General features: G+C 49.4%; 1 protein-coding gene across 36 annotated transcripts in view; it reads left to right on the top strand.

Moving 5' to 3' along the window:
• CACNA1C (calcium voltage-gated channel subunit alpha1 C) overlaps positions 1-16720 on the top strand; it is a 742107-nt gene that overhangs the window by 538969 nt on the left and 186418 nt on the right. For 25 of the 36 annotated variants that reach the window (XM_065523543.2, XM_045366397.3, XM_045366395.3 and 22 more), the window contains exons 8-9: positions 7430-7533; positions 15444-15616. In XM_065523543.2, the coding sequence (XP_065379615.1) occupies positions 7430-7533; positions 15444-15616 (277 nt within the window). Of the gene's footprint in view, positions 1-7023; positions 7128-7429; positions 7534-15443; positions 15617-16720 lie in introns of those variants that run through there. The other 11 variants (XM_045366394.3, XM_045366391.3, XM_045366401.3 and 8 more) reach the window with 2 other exon arrangements.

Here is a 16720-nt window from a genome sequence, read left to right on the forward strand (position 1 = left end):
TCCCTAGGCTTTTGCACATCATTCAAGGCTGCTTGTCTCCCATGGTCTACGCATGTGCCATCTCAAGGATGCAAGAGGCTGCTGGGTCAACCTCCTTTGCAGGACCTTGTCTATGGGATTCGTAGGCATACTCTGAGAATTCCAGTTGGTCTGAAACTCTGAGCATGACCTCTTACACATTGTGGGCAGTCACAATCAGGTAACAGAAACATCCGTCAATTAAACATCTTTTCAGTGCTGACTTTGTGTTCAGCACTTGAAATGAGCCCCCTGCTCATGGGAAACAGAATGACATGGTGGATGGTCTGGGGTTTGGGACACACGCAGAAGGTTGCAGGTGAGAACTGTAGCGGGGGGCAGCAGCTAGACTAGGCGTCACACCAGAGGACGTGTTTCTAGCTTTTCAGGAATCTCGATGCCTGAATAATTCATCAGGAGCATTCTGTTGACTTCTGTCCACCCCATGCCCTTCTGGGACCCCCAAGAATGTGGCACACTGTGAACCACAGTAAAGAGCCTCTGACCCACGTCATCCTGGGTTCATGCCCCTCCCCATCCTGTTGGGGCCACCCTCTTCCTGATGCCACCAATTGCCCCCTGCATTAGTTTCTCCGTGATCAGTTCTTCAACTGATGTTTTTCCACAAGTTAAAAATTAAACTTAAAAATAAGGGTGTAAAAAAAATACTTAATGAGAAATCATATAAAAGAAAGATTTTTTTTTTTTTAGAGTCACAAATAGTGTGTTCTCTAGTACCTGGGATTTGTTTTGGTTCAGCCAACAGGAGATCCTTGGAACAAAAATCTAATCAGTTAACTTTTCATAAGTCACTTGTCAACTCCCCCCTTCATCTTGCCATCCCACTATGTGTCTAGATGTGCGCAGAACGTATTTCTACTAAATTCACACACACACGACAGCTATTAGTCTCTGGTCTTGGTGCTGCTGAAATATCCCTTGTTTATGACAAAGACCTTTTGCATCCAAGCAGGTTGAATTTGGGTGTTTTACCCTATTTTTGTCTACTCCATCTTCACAAAGCCACCTCTTTCACTACAGAATATAGAGTTGCTGAAGATTTCATAAAAGGTAGAGCTGAATTCTATGATGACCTAAGAGTCATTCTAAGTGAGGAGCTGAGAAACCCTCAAGTAACCCAGAAACAGTGTCCAGGGCTCTTTCTCAGGTATCGGAGTAGAGACTATGTTAGGACCTCTGTGGTCCCTGACTCTTCGCCTGACTCTGGGCTACCCCCAGAGTGCACCTGTTGCCTGAGATGGAGAATCCCTGGTCTAAACAGTAAACTGGCTGTTCAGAAGCATATCAAGGAAGAGAGTCAGCATCTCTCAAAGCCATTCGTTAATTACTGGGTTTCATTTTATTTGTTTTGCTGGTATTACATGAGTCCTTATGATTCTGTGATTTAATTTAGCAGACATTTATTGAGCATTTACTCTTTCCTGGATGAGGGATGTGGGAGCACAGAGAAGAATAAGGCCTGCCCAGGCAGTTCAGGTCTAACTAAAGAGGTGCAGGACATGCAGAGGAACACAACTGAGCTGTGTGAGGCAGTACCCTCTGTGGGAGCAGGATAGCCTTGAGGGGCACAGAGCACTCCAGGACCAAGTGGGGCTTTGCTGGACCAGGAGAGAAGGCTCTTCTGCCTGGGGAAAGCAAGCTTTGTCTCAGTTTGGGAGGCTGCAGAGACCTGGATTTTAGGTTCTCTCAACATCACTATGGCAGTGAGCCAGTTGTCCCCTGCACAGGTCTTCACACTGGGGCCAACTACTGTCTACGACGGCTCCCAACCTCCCACATGTCAGCACCTGAGTCCATCTGAGTCCAGGGAGTTTTAAATACATGGAGGAGCTTATTTTTTTGGCTTGCCTTAGTGCTAGGAGCTTGTTTTCTTCCCCCGTGTAAACTAAGCGTTTACCTGGGCTCTGAGGCACTCCTGGGTTTTCAGCACACAATAAGCAGGTGCAGGGGTGGGGAGGATCCAGGCGAAGCCTGTTCCACAACTTCCTGCTCACTCAGTGCCCCATGAGGTAGCTGCCCATGTCCCAGCAAGCAAGGTGACATAGGTTATGAAAGCCGCAGGTTGATGGAGCTATTGCCCTGAGCTGACTGGTGTTCGCTGGCAGCAGCAGATCCTGTGCCCCAGTGACGCTTGTGTAAAGCACCTTGGCTTTCAGAGATTTACACCTCCTGCCTTTCCATGGCAGGTGTCAGCCTCTCTCTCGACATTTGCTGAAACGATTCAGTGTTTTTGGATCCACAGTGCCTGTGCCAAGACCCTTACAGGAAAGGTACGCACAGCTTGAGAACCCATGGAAGTCTGCTAGGCAGGAGAGTGGCCTTGAGGAGATGGGCTAGGGAAGCTTATTCCCCTATTTGTCTTTTTGGGGAAAGAGAAAAAGCGAACTTGAGGGTTTAAATCTGGGGTTCCCTTCAAGGAATTAGATGCTGGTTTCCGAAGGGTCTTTGGTAGTCGTTTTCATTCAATGCCCCTCCCTTTGTAGTGAGGCTGTTTTGGCCAAGGCAGGGGCTGTCCTGCCAGTACTTGGGCCTGGAGGCACTCAAGGCTACAGACAATGAACTGACTTTCCTTCGGAAAGTCAGGAGACCCGAGGAACATGGCCTAATGGCTCTAGAAGACCTGTCCTTTATTTCACCTCTAAATAAGGGTGTCAGCAATCTGGGTCACTTTTTTATAAAAAATCTGACTTTATTCTTTGTCTTCTTAATAGCTCTATTTCAGCTGCTTTAGGACATCAATCTCATGACTCCAGGCGTCGCCCTACTTCAGAGCCACCCAGCTTTGTGTGCTCTCTACTCAGCCAGCCCCCCAAAGTAGGTGGCCCAGAATAAAGAGGAGAAAGTAAAAGGGAAACAAAAGGAGAACTTTCCTTTCAGACCAGAGCCAGGCAGGTCAGAGAATCACCTTCTGTGGCGGCCGAGCATTGCTAACCCAGGCGGTGGGGTTCTGAGGACCACACTGGCCTCATCCATCTCCATGTCTTTTCTGTCCTCCTGCCTCCTGCCTTCCCCTGCTGTTCCCCATCTCGAAGCTCTAAAAAACCAGCCCACAGCCCAGGAGGGACCAAAGCAGAAGTGTGGGACGGCAAGGGGGACACATGGGTTTCCTCTTATGGCCCTGGCTGTCTGTGGGGCTATGACCTTGAGGTCTGTAGCCCCCGCTTTGAAGTCCTTCGTATGCTGGAAGCCTCTCACCTTGTGTGTGGCACAGAGGAAAGGATTTCCAGACTAAGCTCGGGCCCTAGGAAATCTCCAAGGCTCGTGGGTTTGTGTGGCCTCCAAGGCTGCATTTTCATGAGGTTAAATGTTCACAAAATGTAAGGGGTGTGAGGAACCAGTGAGGAAAGATTTCATTTTGAGGAAGTTGCCTGGGCGCCATCAAGCCCAACTCCCACTTGCCATCTGCCCAGGCTCCAGAGGCAGCTTTGGGAGGGGAACCGTGGTGAGCACGCTGTGGCCTCCTGGAACTGGCTGCTCCCATGTGTCCTGAAGAAGGTGGGGTCTATTATCCAGAGAGGAGCAAGGGGAGCTTGCCAAGAACAGACCTCCTCTGCCACTCCCCATCCCCTGAAGCACACTTGGGGAAAGCTCCTCCGGGGTTGAACAGAACAGGCCAGTCGTTCGGAGTGGGTCCCTACCACGGGGTCCTGCACCGGCTTCGGGGTGCCCGTGTGCCCTCGAGACTGTCTGCAGGATGCTGTGTGTGTGCAGTGTGCATTACTTCTGGTGGGAGTCCATAGTTCTTAAAAGCTTTTCCTGACCACCCCACCCTTTCAGAAAAGTAAAGCAGTAGTCATTTACAGGAAAAGAATGGGACTGCTTCTGACTCTCCTTAGCAGGATTTACTCTGAGAGAGGAAAAGCTACAAGGACACCCACAGGCTCCCCATGACCTTGGATCCAGGTTTCCCTCTTCCTCGGCAGGTGCCTGGGACTCCCATTCCAGGGCTGTCTCAACCCCATTGCTGTCGCTGTAGCAGAGAGTCCAATACACAACAGAATCCTTACACAGGGAAGTGCTCAGTAAATACTTGTTGAACAAATGTGGACTCTGGTGTGACCGCTGCTAAGAATAATCAAAGAATGACCTCACAGTTCCCATGGTCAAATGGGACCTGCAGCCCACAGCCCATCATGGCCAGCAAGGCTGTCGGTGTGGTCTGTGGTCAGGCAGCTCTTGGGGCTCTCCTGCCTTTCTCTCCCTAATCTCGTGTCACCAGTCCCACCCCATCCTCTATTGGCTCGGGTTTGTTTTTCTTCTCCTGGTGATGAAGTCTGGCGTGATTTCCTTTGCACTCTTGGTTCAGACAGTTACCTTCTGGCTACAGGAAAGCTCCCAGGCTCCCTGGGATGGGGACAGGGTCTGAGACACAAGGACCTTTCACCCTGCCTCTCCTAACAACTGCTGTTTTGCTGGGTATTTTAGTGGTTCAGCCACTGGGAGAATCCTCCATCCTGCAGCCAGGATGGCTTTACAGCCATAGGCTCTGTTTTTAACAATTGCCAACTTCTGCAAACTTCCGTTGCTATCATAGGACCACATGGACCCTGGGGCTTCCTTCCTGCCCTTTGTCTCCATTGCCTTCAGTGGCTGTGCAGTGCAAGGTTGACACAGGCCTGCTGAGCCTGGCCCTTGCCCCGCTCAGCCTCACACAGCCGCTCTTCCACTGGTGGAAGCCTTCTGGGACCCTGCACGCTTCCTCCTGCAGTTGCAGCTGCCAGCCTGCACTGTAGCTGCCTGGTCATTTCCTGTCTCCCCTCTAGCAAGGATTTTGTGTTTCCAGCACAGTGCCTAGCACATATCAAGTTCACTCATTCACTCAAAGAGCATTAGCTGAGGACCTAGCATGTGCAAGGCACGCTTGTAGGCACCTGGGGTAGACCCGTGAACAAAGCAGGCCAAAACCACCTGTCCTCAGGGAGCTCACATTCTAGCATGGAAGACAAGCAGCAAATAATAAACGTAATAAATAGGTAATGATACCAAGTGGGAAGCGCTCTGGGAAAGCAGACCAGACGCGGGAACATGAGCACGCTCAGTAAACCCACGTTCGATTGAATTTCGCAACAGCACGGCCAAGTGGGCACATGCTGGGCATCTTCTCTCCCCATGAACACGGGGGTCCATCAGAGACCCCCCAGATGCGATGTTTGCACTATGCACAATGACTACGTTGGGTGAATTTTCCTAACCAAAATTTAGTAATATCAGATACATATGAACGGATCCGTAAAGAACATACTGGGATGTCACACTTCATACCAGTCAACTAGCTAGGTGTCTCGGTACTTCTCAGTCTTCTGTTCCCTGCATGCAGAGAACATATTTATCCAGCGTACTTAGGCAAATGCAAGCGGCTGCTGAAGCTGCGAAGCCCAAGGGCTGAGGGCATTAATATCCCACCTGCCTGAACTCCTTTGAGACCCCTGGGTGGAAACCGTGGGGTGGTTATCTAACTTGAGTACAGCCTAGAATCACCTGGGGAGGTTAATAGGCAGACTGTGGGCCACTCTGAGACCTTGGGGCCGTGGGGCAGGAATCTGCTTTGTTAATAACTCTCCCAGATGTTTCTAATGCTGGTGGTCCTCGGACCACACTTGGAGGAACATTGCTATGCAACCTTGTGGAGGTACATGATGAGCCACAACACTTGTGTTGTTGCATTTGAAGTTTGGAGCTATAGAGAGAACAGTGTGGTCAGTGGTGCTCAGGCGTGCATCAGAATCACCTGCAGGGCCTGTCAAAATGCGGGTTGCTGGGCCTCCCCCACAGTGTCAGGGTGAGGTCTAGGTATATGCATTTCTGAACGGGTTCCCGGATGACGCTGAGGCTGTTCATCCGTGGGCCACACTTTGAGATCCATTGATGTGACTCATTCAGGATGCCTGTGTGCCTTGGAAGTTTGGGTTTCTATGAGCTAATCACAAGGACAAAGTGGGGTTCATTTTTAGGAAGCCAGAACTTAACCCTGTGTAGTCAGAAAGCATCAGGAGAGAGAGATTTGGGAAACTAAATCAGAATAAATTTCCTCTGATGGAAGCATAGCTCTGCAATGTATCTGCACATCCCCCCTCCAGCCAGTGGTGAGCTAATAAATGTTTAAGCATCTCTTAGAGATAGCGGGTACAGAGGGCTGATTTATTGCTTGCCTATCTCTGTGGTGTAAATACTCCCACCACAGTCAGTTTCAAGCCACTAGTGTGGTCGCTGCACACGGAGCTGGGAAGAGATGTGCACGGTGAGCTCCCCACAGCCCCCAGGAGCCAGCTCCAGCGCACCACTGCCTCCAGCTGCTGTAAGGGTTTGTGACCTTTCAGGGTGTTAGTTACAGTCAGTTCCCACATTAAGGACCATATCCATCTAAGCTGTGGTTGCAGTCACAGGACCTTCCTCTGAATACATAAACCAAAATGATTGCCTCTCCCAGCCGGTGGCCCGCAGTATGTGTGAAGCACTGGGGTTTGGCCCCTAACTTCTGGGCTTGGCCCATGGTCCAGGTGGCAAGCCCTCGAGGAAGGTTATCTTTCCTCACACCTCCTCTGAGGTTTTGGTTCTCCAGGCCTGTCAGTTGGGGAGCTGACGCACTTCATACACCAAGGTCAGGGGCCTCCCGGGGCAATGAAAGGCTTATGTCCACGCAAACCCAAGTGAGCTAAAACCAGCTGAAGAAGTTAATTTTTGCGATGACCCATTTTCCCAGACAAGTGAATAGAAAACATTGGAGAAATGTTTCATTTTCAGAAAATAAAACCACAGAGAGATAGAGTGATTCCTCTTGAGGCAGAGCCGGCCGAGGTCCCCTTCGGTCACAGGAGGTCCTTTGAACATGGGTGATGCCCGGGTAACATGGGTATCCTGGGGCACATGAACAAAGCCCACGTTCAGCCCCGTCTGTCTCCTCCCGATCTGCTCACACCTGCTGCCTGCCTCTTTGCTGTAACCCAATTCTGCTGCTTCTTTCCTAACTTTCCTTCGTCTTTCCAGATGCAGGACGCTATGGGCTATGAGTTACCCTGGGTGTATTTTGTCAGTCTGGTCATCTTTGGATCCTTTTTCGTTCTAAATCTGGTTCTCGGTGTGTTGAGCGGGTAAGCTGACCGTTTCTATGTCCTCTCCACAACGCAGCCGAGCAAGGTCTCAGGTTCCACTCCATACATGCCCGGGGTCCTCAGGGACGGGACCCTGACAGGCCCAGGAAAACCACAACAAAGTCTCCGTTCAACCACAAATTCTGACCCATTGGCCGGGCAGGCTGTTTGGCCTCTGATTTGCACCTAGAGGGTCCCCGGGTCCCGGCGCTGCGTGGGTCAGTGTCCCGGGAGCCGGGGACCGGCACTGGCCGTGCTCGGTTGCTGAGTGTCCCTCACTAACTATCATTCCGTTCTTCCAGGTCAATGATGCCGTAGGAAGGGACTGGCCCTGGATCTATTTTGTTACACTAATCATCATAGGGTCATTTTTTGTACTTAACTTGGTTCTCGGTGTGCTTAGCGGGTAAGCAGGACCAAGGAAAAAGGTCTTGATTTTTCCATTTATTTTTATTTATTCTTTCTGCTATTCCTGGCTGTGTTCTTCTTCTGGCTCTGATGAACCTGGGATAAGGGGTCACCACAGGAGCCTTGAAGTGGATGTCCTTGTCCTGGCTGGGTAAAGGGTCAGATGGGCCACTGGTCTCGGTGGTGGACAGTGGAGGAGAGCTGGCTTCACCACAAAAACTGGGTCCAGCCAGCCCCTCCCAGCCTCAGGCAGCTGTCCAGGCAGGCGGGGCCCTTCTCCTTGTGCCTTCATGGCCTCTGGTGAACAGGCCTGGGTAAGAAGAGACTGGTTTAAAACATAAAGACAGACTCAACATCTAATTCTCTTCCGTTTTAATTCATAGACTGAGCAGTCTATCTCTGACTTTCCTTTTCTGAATGGAAAGGAACCTTAACTGTTTGAAGTCATAGATTATTTAAGAATAGAAGAGATAGGGTACACTTTCTTCTAACTTTAGTCGGCTGCAAGTATCACATCTACCTAATTTCAGCCCTTGCTCACATGAAATTAGAAGTGGTAGAAGTAGCTGGGCATGGTGGTGCACACCTGTAGTCCCAGCTACTCAGACGGCCGAGGCGGGGGGATCACTTGAGCCCAGGAGTTCAAGGCCATGGTGAGCTATGATCATGCCACTGCACTGCAGCCTGGGCAACATAGCGAGAGCGCATGGTAGAAGTAGCATGTGGTTGGAAGGTCAAGGAGCTTTTCATCATGGAAACGCCTGAGATATTTCCTCAGCCCACTTTCTTCTTCAGAAGTCCACACCAGCCATGCCAAGGCCTAACACCTAAATGCTCCTGGTGACCGGCTCATGGGTGACCACTCTGCTGCCTTTGCCACTTGGGGGAGGGGGTTAATCTACTTCTACTCTGCTTGAGACTGGTCAGCTGCTTTGCAGTCTTTCCTAAATATCTAGAGAGGTTAATGCTGGGAGAAATTTAGGTATAAAGAGAACGATTGCTCCCCACTTTTCCCCAGTGCATAAGCTGGGAACAGCTACTCCCAGCTCCTACAGCTGCCCTAATGCAGTGCGGAGCAGTGGGCTTGGCCTTCAGAGCTGCGTAGAGGAAACAGTCTCCTCCCAGCCCTTCCGCCTCCCATGGAGCGTGGCCCGATAGAGACCTTGATGACAAAATGCCTTTTTCCAAGGTGAGGCCACACAGGAGACTAGTGCCTTCCATCAGGGATATCAGTGATGAGCAGAACAACGTAAGTCTCGGATTCATTGCCTGGAAAGCAGAGAGGTTTTTGGTGTCATGTTCAAACACAAGAAAATGCCCCTGTGTTTATTTGTGAATCTCCAAGAAAAGGATTGAAAACATCAACCTCATCACCCTGAATCAAAGCAGAAATTGAGGCATCCCAGCTCTGCCCTGGCTGGGTGCATAATGTTGGGTGATTTGACCTTTTTAAATCTTAGATTCCCCATCCGAAAAAGGGAAGATGATAATTCCGGTGCATAGGTGGCTGTGATGATAGGATAAGATCATTTTCAGAATACTTAACACAGTGGTATATAGTAAGGGCCCAATAATGGTGCTATCATTACAATGGTTATTATTTACTTGGTGCCTGTTATAACTGGAATTACAGAATCATCAAATGTTAGAAATGCTTTTCCTCGTAAAGATGAGGAACGTGAGCCCAGAGATGCTAAGCGACTTGTACAACGTCACTTCCCTGGTAAGCAGCAGAACCAGAGCCAGCACTCAGGCACCGCCTCCCATGAGCTCTACGATGAATGAGCTTGAACTGCAACACAAGCCACAGCTCAAGACTTTTAAATGAATGTAACTCCACTTTCTTCCCCTGGAGATTGGGAACCAAATCTGAGCAAGTAACCCCCCCGCCAAGAGCCTGAAGTGGAGAATGAGGGCTGGACCCTGAGGGTCCTCCCTGAGCAGAGCGTCTGTCCACAGTCACTCTTGGCCCCCCAGAGGAGTAATCTTCCTGGTGGAATCAAAGCAGTGAAGTCAAGTGACAGAAGCTGCTGATGTTGGAGAAAAAGCCACTTCGAAGGCCATATCTTGGCTGACTCAGCCTAAATGTGCTAGAGTGTGTTTAGACACCTCACCCCAAACCTGAAGCTTAGTAATACTCAAAAATCTTGGTTGACTCAGAACAAGAACATTAAGGCTATTTGACCTCTGAACTTAGGAGTCTTTGAGTCTATATGCTGGTCTTTCCTGGAGACCTTCCCCAACCTTTCTTTCCTGACCCGTTCTGAGAGCTGCCATCTGCTCCTTGCAGCTCCCGAATCACTGATAGAACATCTGCCAAGGCTTCCTTGGCCAAGGGTCTGCTCTGAAGAGCAAAGAGGTGTGTATGGGTAAGCACCTCCCCTTTCTGGTTTAAGGAGGCCTTTCCTTATGTGTCAAGGGCTGGCCATTCTGAATTGGTTCCCCCCCGCCCCATGCAGTGCCAAAGCTGGAATCAGGCTTCTGTTGACTGACCACTCAGAGGCAACGGTTTCCAGTCAGTCTTGATTAGCCAGGACCGTAGAATAGCCACCCACTTACTGGGTGCAGATGTAGTCGACCATGCAGTCAAACGCCCACTTATTCATCAGACTTCTGATTCAGCTACACTTCCAGAAGCATTCAAAAAGGTCTCACAGCTCCATGAAATTGACTGTCACAGTGACAGCATTAACAGTCCCTAGCATTCTCTGTGTCAGGCTCTGTGCTCGGCGCTTTTGCTAGATTCACTCAGTTAATGCCCATGGCAACTCAGTGAGCTGGGGTTATTCCTGTGTCCATTCTACAGAGAAGGAAAGTGAGGCTTAGTAGCCGAAACGACCTCAATTCCAGCAAGTGAAAAATACAGGATGCAGAGCGGAGCCCAAGCAATGTGAATCCATGGCCTCTATTCCTGACCTCTGTGGTGTACTCTCCCCAAATCCATGGGACGGGTCCATCCCATGCTTTTAAATGGCAGGCGAGAAGTGGAGAGGGGAAGAGCAGAAGCTGCAGTAGGAAGGGTGAGAGGAGTGAGCGGGCAGGCACAGAAGCAATCAGCACAGGCTGCGGGAAACAGCCAGCAGGCACACAGAATCCCAGCAGGAAGCTGCAAAGGCAACCACCCAGAGGCCTGCAGCAGGGCAGGGCTGTTTAGCAGAGGGACAGGCAGCCCTGCGGATCTTCATGGCCCTTGAAAGAGAGCGAAGCCACTAACTGAATAGCACTGCAGTCTTGGAGCCTTCTGGGACTGGGAGGAGTGTGAAACCCTACATTCCAACAATTAAGGATAATAGGATTTTATAGCCCAGCGCAGTAACTCATCCTCATAAATCATGTCCTTCAGTCACTAAGGAAAGATTGAATGGTGCTTGGTATGTTCTGCTCGTGAAGGTAGAGAAGATGACTCCATAAAGCTTCCATTTAAAGTGTGGAAATTCAGGGCTGTGCATGGCGGCTCATGTCTATAATCCCAGCGTTGGGAGGCTGAGGCAAGAGAATCATGTGAAGCTAGGAGTTTGAGATCATCTTGGGCAACATAGTGAGACCCCTTCTCTCTAAACAAAAAAATTTTTTTAATTAGCTGGGCGTGGTGGCAGCACCTGTAGTCCCAGGTATTCAGGAGGCTGAGGCGGGAGGATCACTTGAGTCCAGGAGTTTGAGGCTGCCGTGAGCCATAGTCATGCCACTGTACTCCAGCCTGGGTGACAGAGCGAGACCCTGTCTCTAAAAGTAAAAAAGAAAAAAAAATTTAATGGAAATTCAAAGATTTTGGCCCTGAGAGGGTGAGACCTCTTCTATCTGGAGCATGCACACATCCAGAACACCTATTTCTGATGAGGCCAGATAGAGTCAATATAAAGAATAGAATAATTAAAGGATTTTTTCTAAATACTTCATTATCTGATGGTCCTCACATTAACCCTATGGGAGACATAGGGCTGGTGCTTGTATAGATAATAATCCGATTATGATTACTTCCCCTCAGAAAGCCCAATCTCCAGCCGACTAGAGTAAAGTCTACAACAGTGATGATGAGATTCTTGAAATGGCCCTTGAAGCTGTAATGAGGTGGAAGCCTCTGGACTCTGGACTCCGGTTACTTCTTGTTTTTAAGCGATTGCAAACAGAGGGCTTGGGAAGTGCGCCTCCAGTTGGCAAGAGGCCCACGATTTCTTACATAGGTAGTCATCCCATCCCTTTTCCACTGGGAGTTGGGCGTGTCTTGTCCCCAAAAAGCAGAGAACCCCTGGAGGTAGGCATTTTCCAGCCAGGAAGTACCACTGGACCACGGCCCCACAGTTAAGACACAGTATCTGGGACCAGAAGAAAGCAATGAAACGTCAGGACACACGGGCCTTGTGGGTGGGAGCAGAAGAGATGGCCCAACATACACATTCAGTGCCCCTTATTCGTGGTGGTCACGTTCCATGAAGTCACCACAAACCTGAAGTAGTGAACACTGAGACGTTCGTCCTGGGGAACCACAGAGTTATTTCCTGTGAGCCTCTGCTCACGTTTTGTCAACCAATCAATACGTAACCTTGTTTTAAGTGTGTTTCTATTTAAAGACACTTTATTTCATATATACGATTGATTCATTAACATTAAACACGTGGCCACCAGCAGTGTAACTCGCGCCTGCGTGAAGCTTACTTAATGCACGTGTTTTCTCTGTGCAGCACGTCGTAGCCCTCCTGCGCATAGTGACACTGGACGGCACTTCCGCATTATGCTTGGGGCCATTTTAAATAGCAAAATCACCAACAAAAAGCACAAAAATGAGACAATCTCAAAAATGAGGCACTAAGTGGACGGTGAAAAGGACACCTCATAGTGTGAGGGCCGAATTGGGAAGGCAGAACTCTGCATGTCCCCTTGTTTGGCCTCAGCGGGAACAGGTAGAGTTTTTGTCATCTGCACATGTCCACAGGTGACTAAAAGTGCCACGAGTATTGATTCTGGAGTTACAAACACATTTTAGTGAGTAGGCGCATTTGTAGATGTGGGATCCACAAATAAGGAGCCTGGGCGGTATCGATGATGGAAGGGCCTAGCACGCCTCGGGCTGTTGGTTGGATTCCACACCCACCGCCCCGTGCGTGCTTTACGCCGCTGAGCCCTGGCCCCCGGCTCTCCACCCCTCGTTTTTCATGTTGGCCATTGCTGGCGAGAGACGCAGTCCTGTCTCATGACAAATCCCACAGCAGTGACTGATTGTCTTGTCGGCTGTAGTCCTTGGGCCTGGTGCAGCCTGTCAGGCTGGAGCTCCATGTCTTCATTAGCTCAGTCCCCAGAGCAGGAACATGGCTGGCATCCAGGTAAGGAGATAAAGAGAGCCAGGCACTGCCACCAACAGATCCTTTCCTGTGTGGGGACTGCCGAGGGAAACCTTGGCTCACCTTCCATCCAGCCTCAAGCCTGGCTATGCCTCACACTCCATGGGATGCAGCCATGCTCCAGATCTGACTAAAGCCCTTCTCCATCCCTCTCACACTCTCAAAACACATCCCTCCTCTATGAGGAAAATTATCTTCAAACCAGGCAGAATCAGCAGCCTACCTCATGTTCTATTTCTCCCCCTGGATGTTTATTTTAGATCCCTAAAGGCCTCGGGGTATAGATGGTGAGCTTCATTCCGTAGGGCTGATGCTGTAAAAGAGGATTGGGCCAATTGTCCCTGCTCCAGTTGAGTCCCAGTCCTCTTCTCCCAACTCCAAAAGAAGGATGGGTAGGTGTTTTGTAACCAGAACTTGAACCCTCTGCAAAGTCACCTAAAAGAACTGAAGTGAGTCCTTACAAGGGACTATGAAGTTCAGCCCCTTGCAACTCCAAACCCACCCCAGAGGGGTGCAAATGGAGGTAGACAGAAAGACAGTCAAGAGAGGAGGCCTTGAAACACAGTTTTTGGAGTTGATTTGCATAGGGAGAAAAATGCTATATGAGGTTACTGTCTCCAGGAGCAAGACTAAGGCCCCGGAGGCTTAACCAGGTACAGGGGATAAAAGGTTAGGAGGAGAGGGGATGGCATCTCTCTATGATCATCCCCAACAGGGAAGGAGCAAAGCTTCCCTCTCCATTGTGAGCTGTCAATCTGTCTGCTTTTCCCTAGCATAAAACTCCTTGGGAAGGAAATGAAGGTACCCGCTGGTTGGCAGGAAGCCCAAGAAGCAGTAAGTTCAATCCAATTAGAATTGGATTCAATCAAATTTAAGAGGAAAATTCAATCCAAACCAGAGCATCATTAAGGCAGCAGTTGAAGAGAACTGGTTAGCTTGAGAGCCCCCACATTCTCCCAATTAAAAAGTTCCCTAGGCCCCACCCCAGCCCCAACTCCATCTCACCGTAAAGACGGTGCATGCTGAAATCAGTGCACTCCCAAGTGGCACAGGCCAAATGCAAGCACTAGGCAGTGCAGGTAGTGATGGAACTGCCCCACAGGACAGTAGACTCAGGAGTAGAGCCCTTTGCCCTCTAATGGTTTGTGGTGCCGTCCCTCCTTCCATGGTGCCTTTCCTAGAGTGTGGCTTGAGCAAAAAATTCTCCAAGGTGCTTCCAGCAGCCTCTTGCCCTGAATGAGGCCTTCACTGGTGAGAGAGGAAAACACCATATGGCTCCAAGAATTAACCAAGATGTCCTGTGCATGTACACACACACACACACACACACACACACACACACACACACACAAATACACATATCCACGCACCACCAAGGGCCTCATTCCCCAAAGACTGCATATCACAACCAAAAATACTCCCCATACCTATTTTGCAAGAAAAGGCACAGACTTGCTTTGAGGGTTGAGAATTTGCTGTGTTGATGATTGCCTTCTGCTGCCAGCCTCCTCCTTGCTCAGAAAGTGAATTCGAAGTCAGAGAGAAAATTAGGACAGAATCGTAGAAAAGAAATAGTTATTGTGTCAGAAATTTTTCAATAGGCCCTTCTTCCAGCAAATCCCACTCCAGTTTCAACGTCTACTCATTATTACTTTAAACCCAAATGCATCGTTTAACTTTTATATCATCTTGATTTTAGGTATTTTTCCATTCTGATTGGATTTCTTTAAACCAAAAGGGCAGCCCCCGGGACATTTTCTTGTGTTTGGAACCTTCATTTGTCTCCATGTAGGAGAGACCCTTCTCTAGATTAGAAAAAAAATCCTTCCAGGAATGCTGAGTGGCAGGTTGAGCTCATCATAAGAAGAGAGATTGAGGACATTAAATCTCCTGGGTCCCAAATCAGTGGTATACTGGTAAATATTTAACAATAGGCTATCTGGGGGGAAAGCCCTGGTTTTCAGCATTTGCCAGTTACCGTGGTGTAAATATTCCCACCGTGGCCGATCTCAAGCTACCAGTGAGCCATCCCTGAAGCCAGAGTTGGGAAGAGACATGAATGATTGGCTCTCAGGACCTGGTGCGAGTGAGTGGGCTTTGGTACACTGCTGGTCTAACACCTTGTGTCACCTGGAGATCCTTGGGAGAATTTTAAACTGCCACTCAATACTGGGTGGGATGGAAATGCATGTTCTGGAATGGTGGTGGAGGTTTTTAGTTACTGCTTGGAACGGGTTTCCAGGTCTTTGGAGAACAGTTATTAAAAAAGCAAAGCCTGTGATCATGATCCAGGAAAAGAGGGAGATGGACTTCATCCATCCCCTTAAACCTCTCCTGGCCTGTGTCAGGATTGTCCCCTTACTGACGCTTCCCATCGAGGTGAGAGTAGACAAAACCTAGGCTGGCTAGCGGATCTGTCTGTGGAAAGTAGGGGCGTGTGGGCAGGTTTCTCCCTGCAAAGCAATTAAGACTCTTGTTTCTCCTTATCTCCATCTCTCCTTCCATCCTCGACCCTTCTCGGTGTTCCCTCCTCTGTGCTCTCCTGCCCTGCCCCTCCTCTCACTCTCACCAGAGAGTTTTCCAAAGAGAGGGAGAAGGCCAAGGCCCGGGGAGATTTCCAGAAGCTGCGGGAGAAGCAGCAGCTGGAAGAGGATCTCAAAGGCTACCTGGACTGGATCACTCAGGCCGAAGACATCGATCCCGAGAACGAGGACGAAGGCATGGATGAGGAGAAGCCCCGAAACAGTGAGCAGCCGTCTTCTTCTGTGTTTGGGCTGGGTTCTGGGGGAGAGGAAACAACATCGGGGTCAACACAGAACTTTGACTGCCACCCTTTCTTGGCAGCCCACGGTGTACCTTCCTGGAGCCGCACTTATCTCACTGATGGCAGTCACAGTCTTGCCACACACAGACATCGCTCACATGCGGGAAATCGTAGCTGTCGATCTAGAAAACCTCATGCTCCTTTTAGAATATCTCACCTTAAAAGACAGTTGAGATGTTGCTAAGGCAGAGGCTTGTTTAAAATCAGAGATCCTTCTCCTCCAAGTTCCACCTTTTAGGGCCGGGGCACAGGCTTCCCATTTGAAAGCACAGGTTTGTTTGAAAGGAACAATGTCTGCCAAGCAGCTGCCTGGAAAACTTTATACCTGCTCAGGTATCCTTCCCCTCTTTGCAGAAGATTTCCGGACACTGCTGAGCTTTCTCGTAGGAAAGGTAGCCAAAGGTTTTCTTAAGGGGGTTAGCTTCAAAGACCTGGGGAAGTGCTAAGTGGGAGTGTTGGGGGAAGCCCAGAGGAATTTGGCAGAATCCAACTAGGTGATGGAAATTGAGCCAAATCCCTTCCTCAGGGGTTCACGTGGCCCATTGTTGGATAGGCTGTGGCTGGGATAGAAATGAGAGTGATGGATGGCATTGACTCACAAATATGTAAAAAATGATGGATCATGAAAATTCAGGCTCTTATCAGATTAGCCCAGTGGTTCTGAAAGCGTGGCCCCTGACCAGCAGCATCAGCATTACCTGGAAACTTGTTAGAAATGCAAACTCTTGGGCCCCACTCCAGACCTACTGACCCAGAAACTGTGGGGATGGGGCCCAGGAATCTGTGTTTTGACAACTCCCCCAGGTGATCAAGATGCATAGTAAATTTGAGAACCTTTGGGTTAACTCTGACCACTCTCTGTATCTCATTTGGTCTCGATCTCTGTGACTCTAACCATACTCTTTCTTTCTTTTTCTGTGTGCAATATCTTTCTCTTTCACTACACATGTTTGAATAGATGCATTTCTGTCCTCTCAAGCAGCCTTACTTAAAAACAGTTTCCTAAACACTGAGCATCTAGAGTA

This window comes from Macaca fascicularis, chromosome 11, assembly GCF_037993035.2.
Source record: "Macaca fascicularis isolate 582-1 chromosome 11, T2T-MFA8v1.1".
In the NCBI taxonomy this organism is placed as follows: domain Eukaryota; kingdom Metazoa; phylum Chordata; class Mammalia; order Primates; family Cercopithecidae; genus Macaca; species Macaca fascicularis.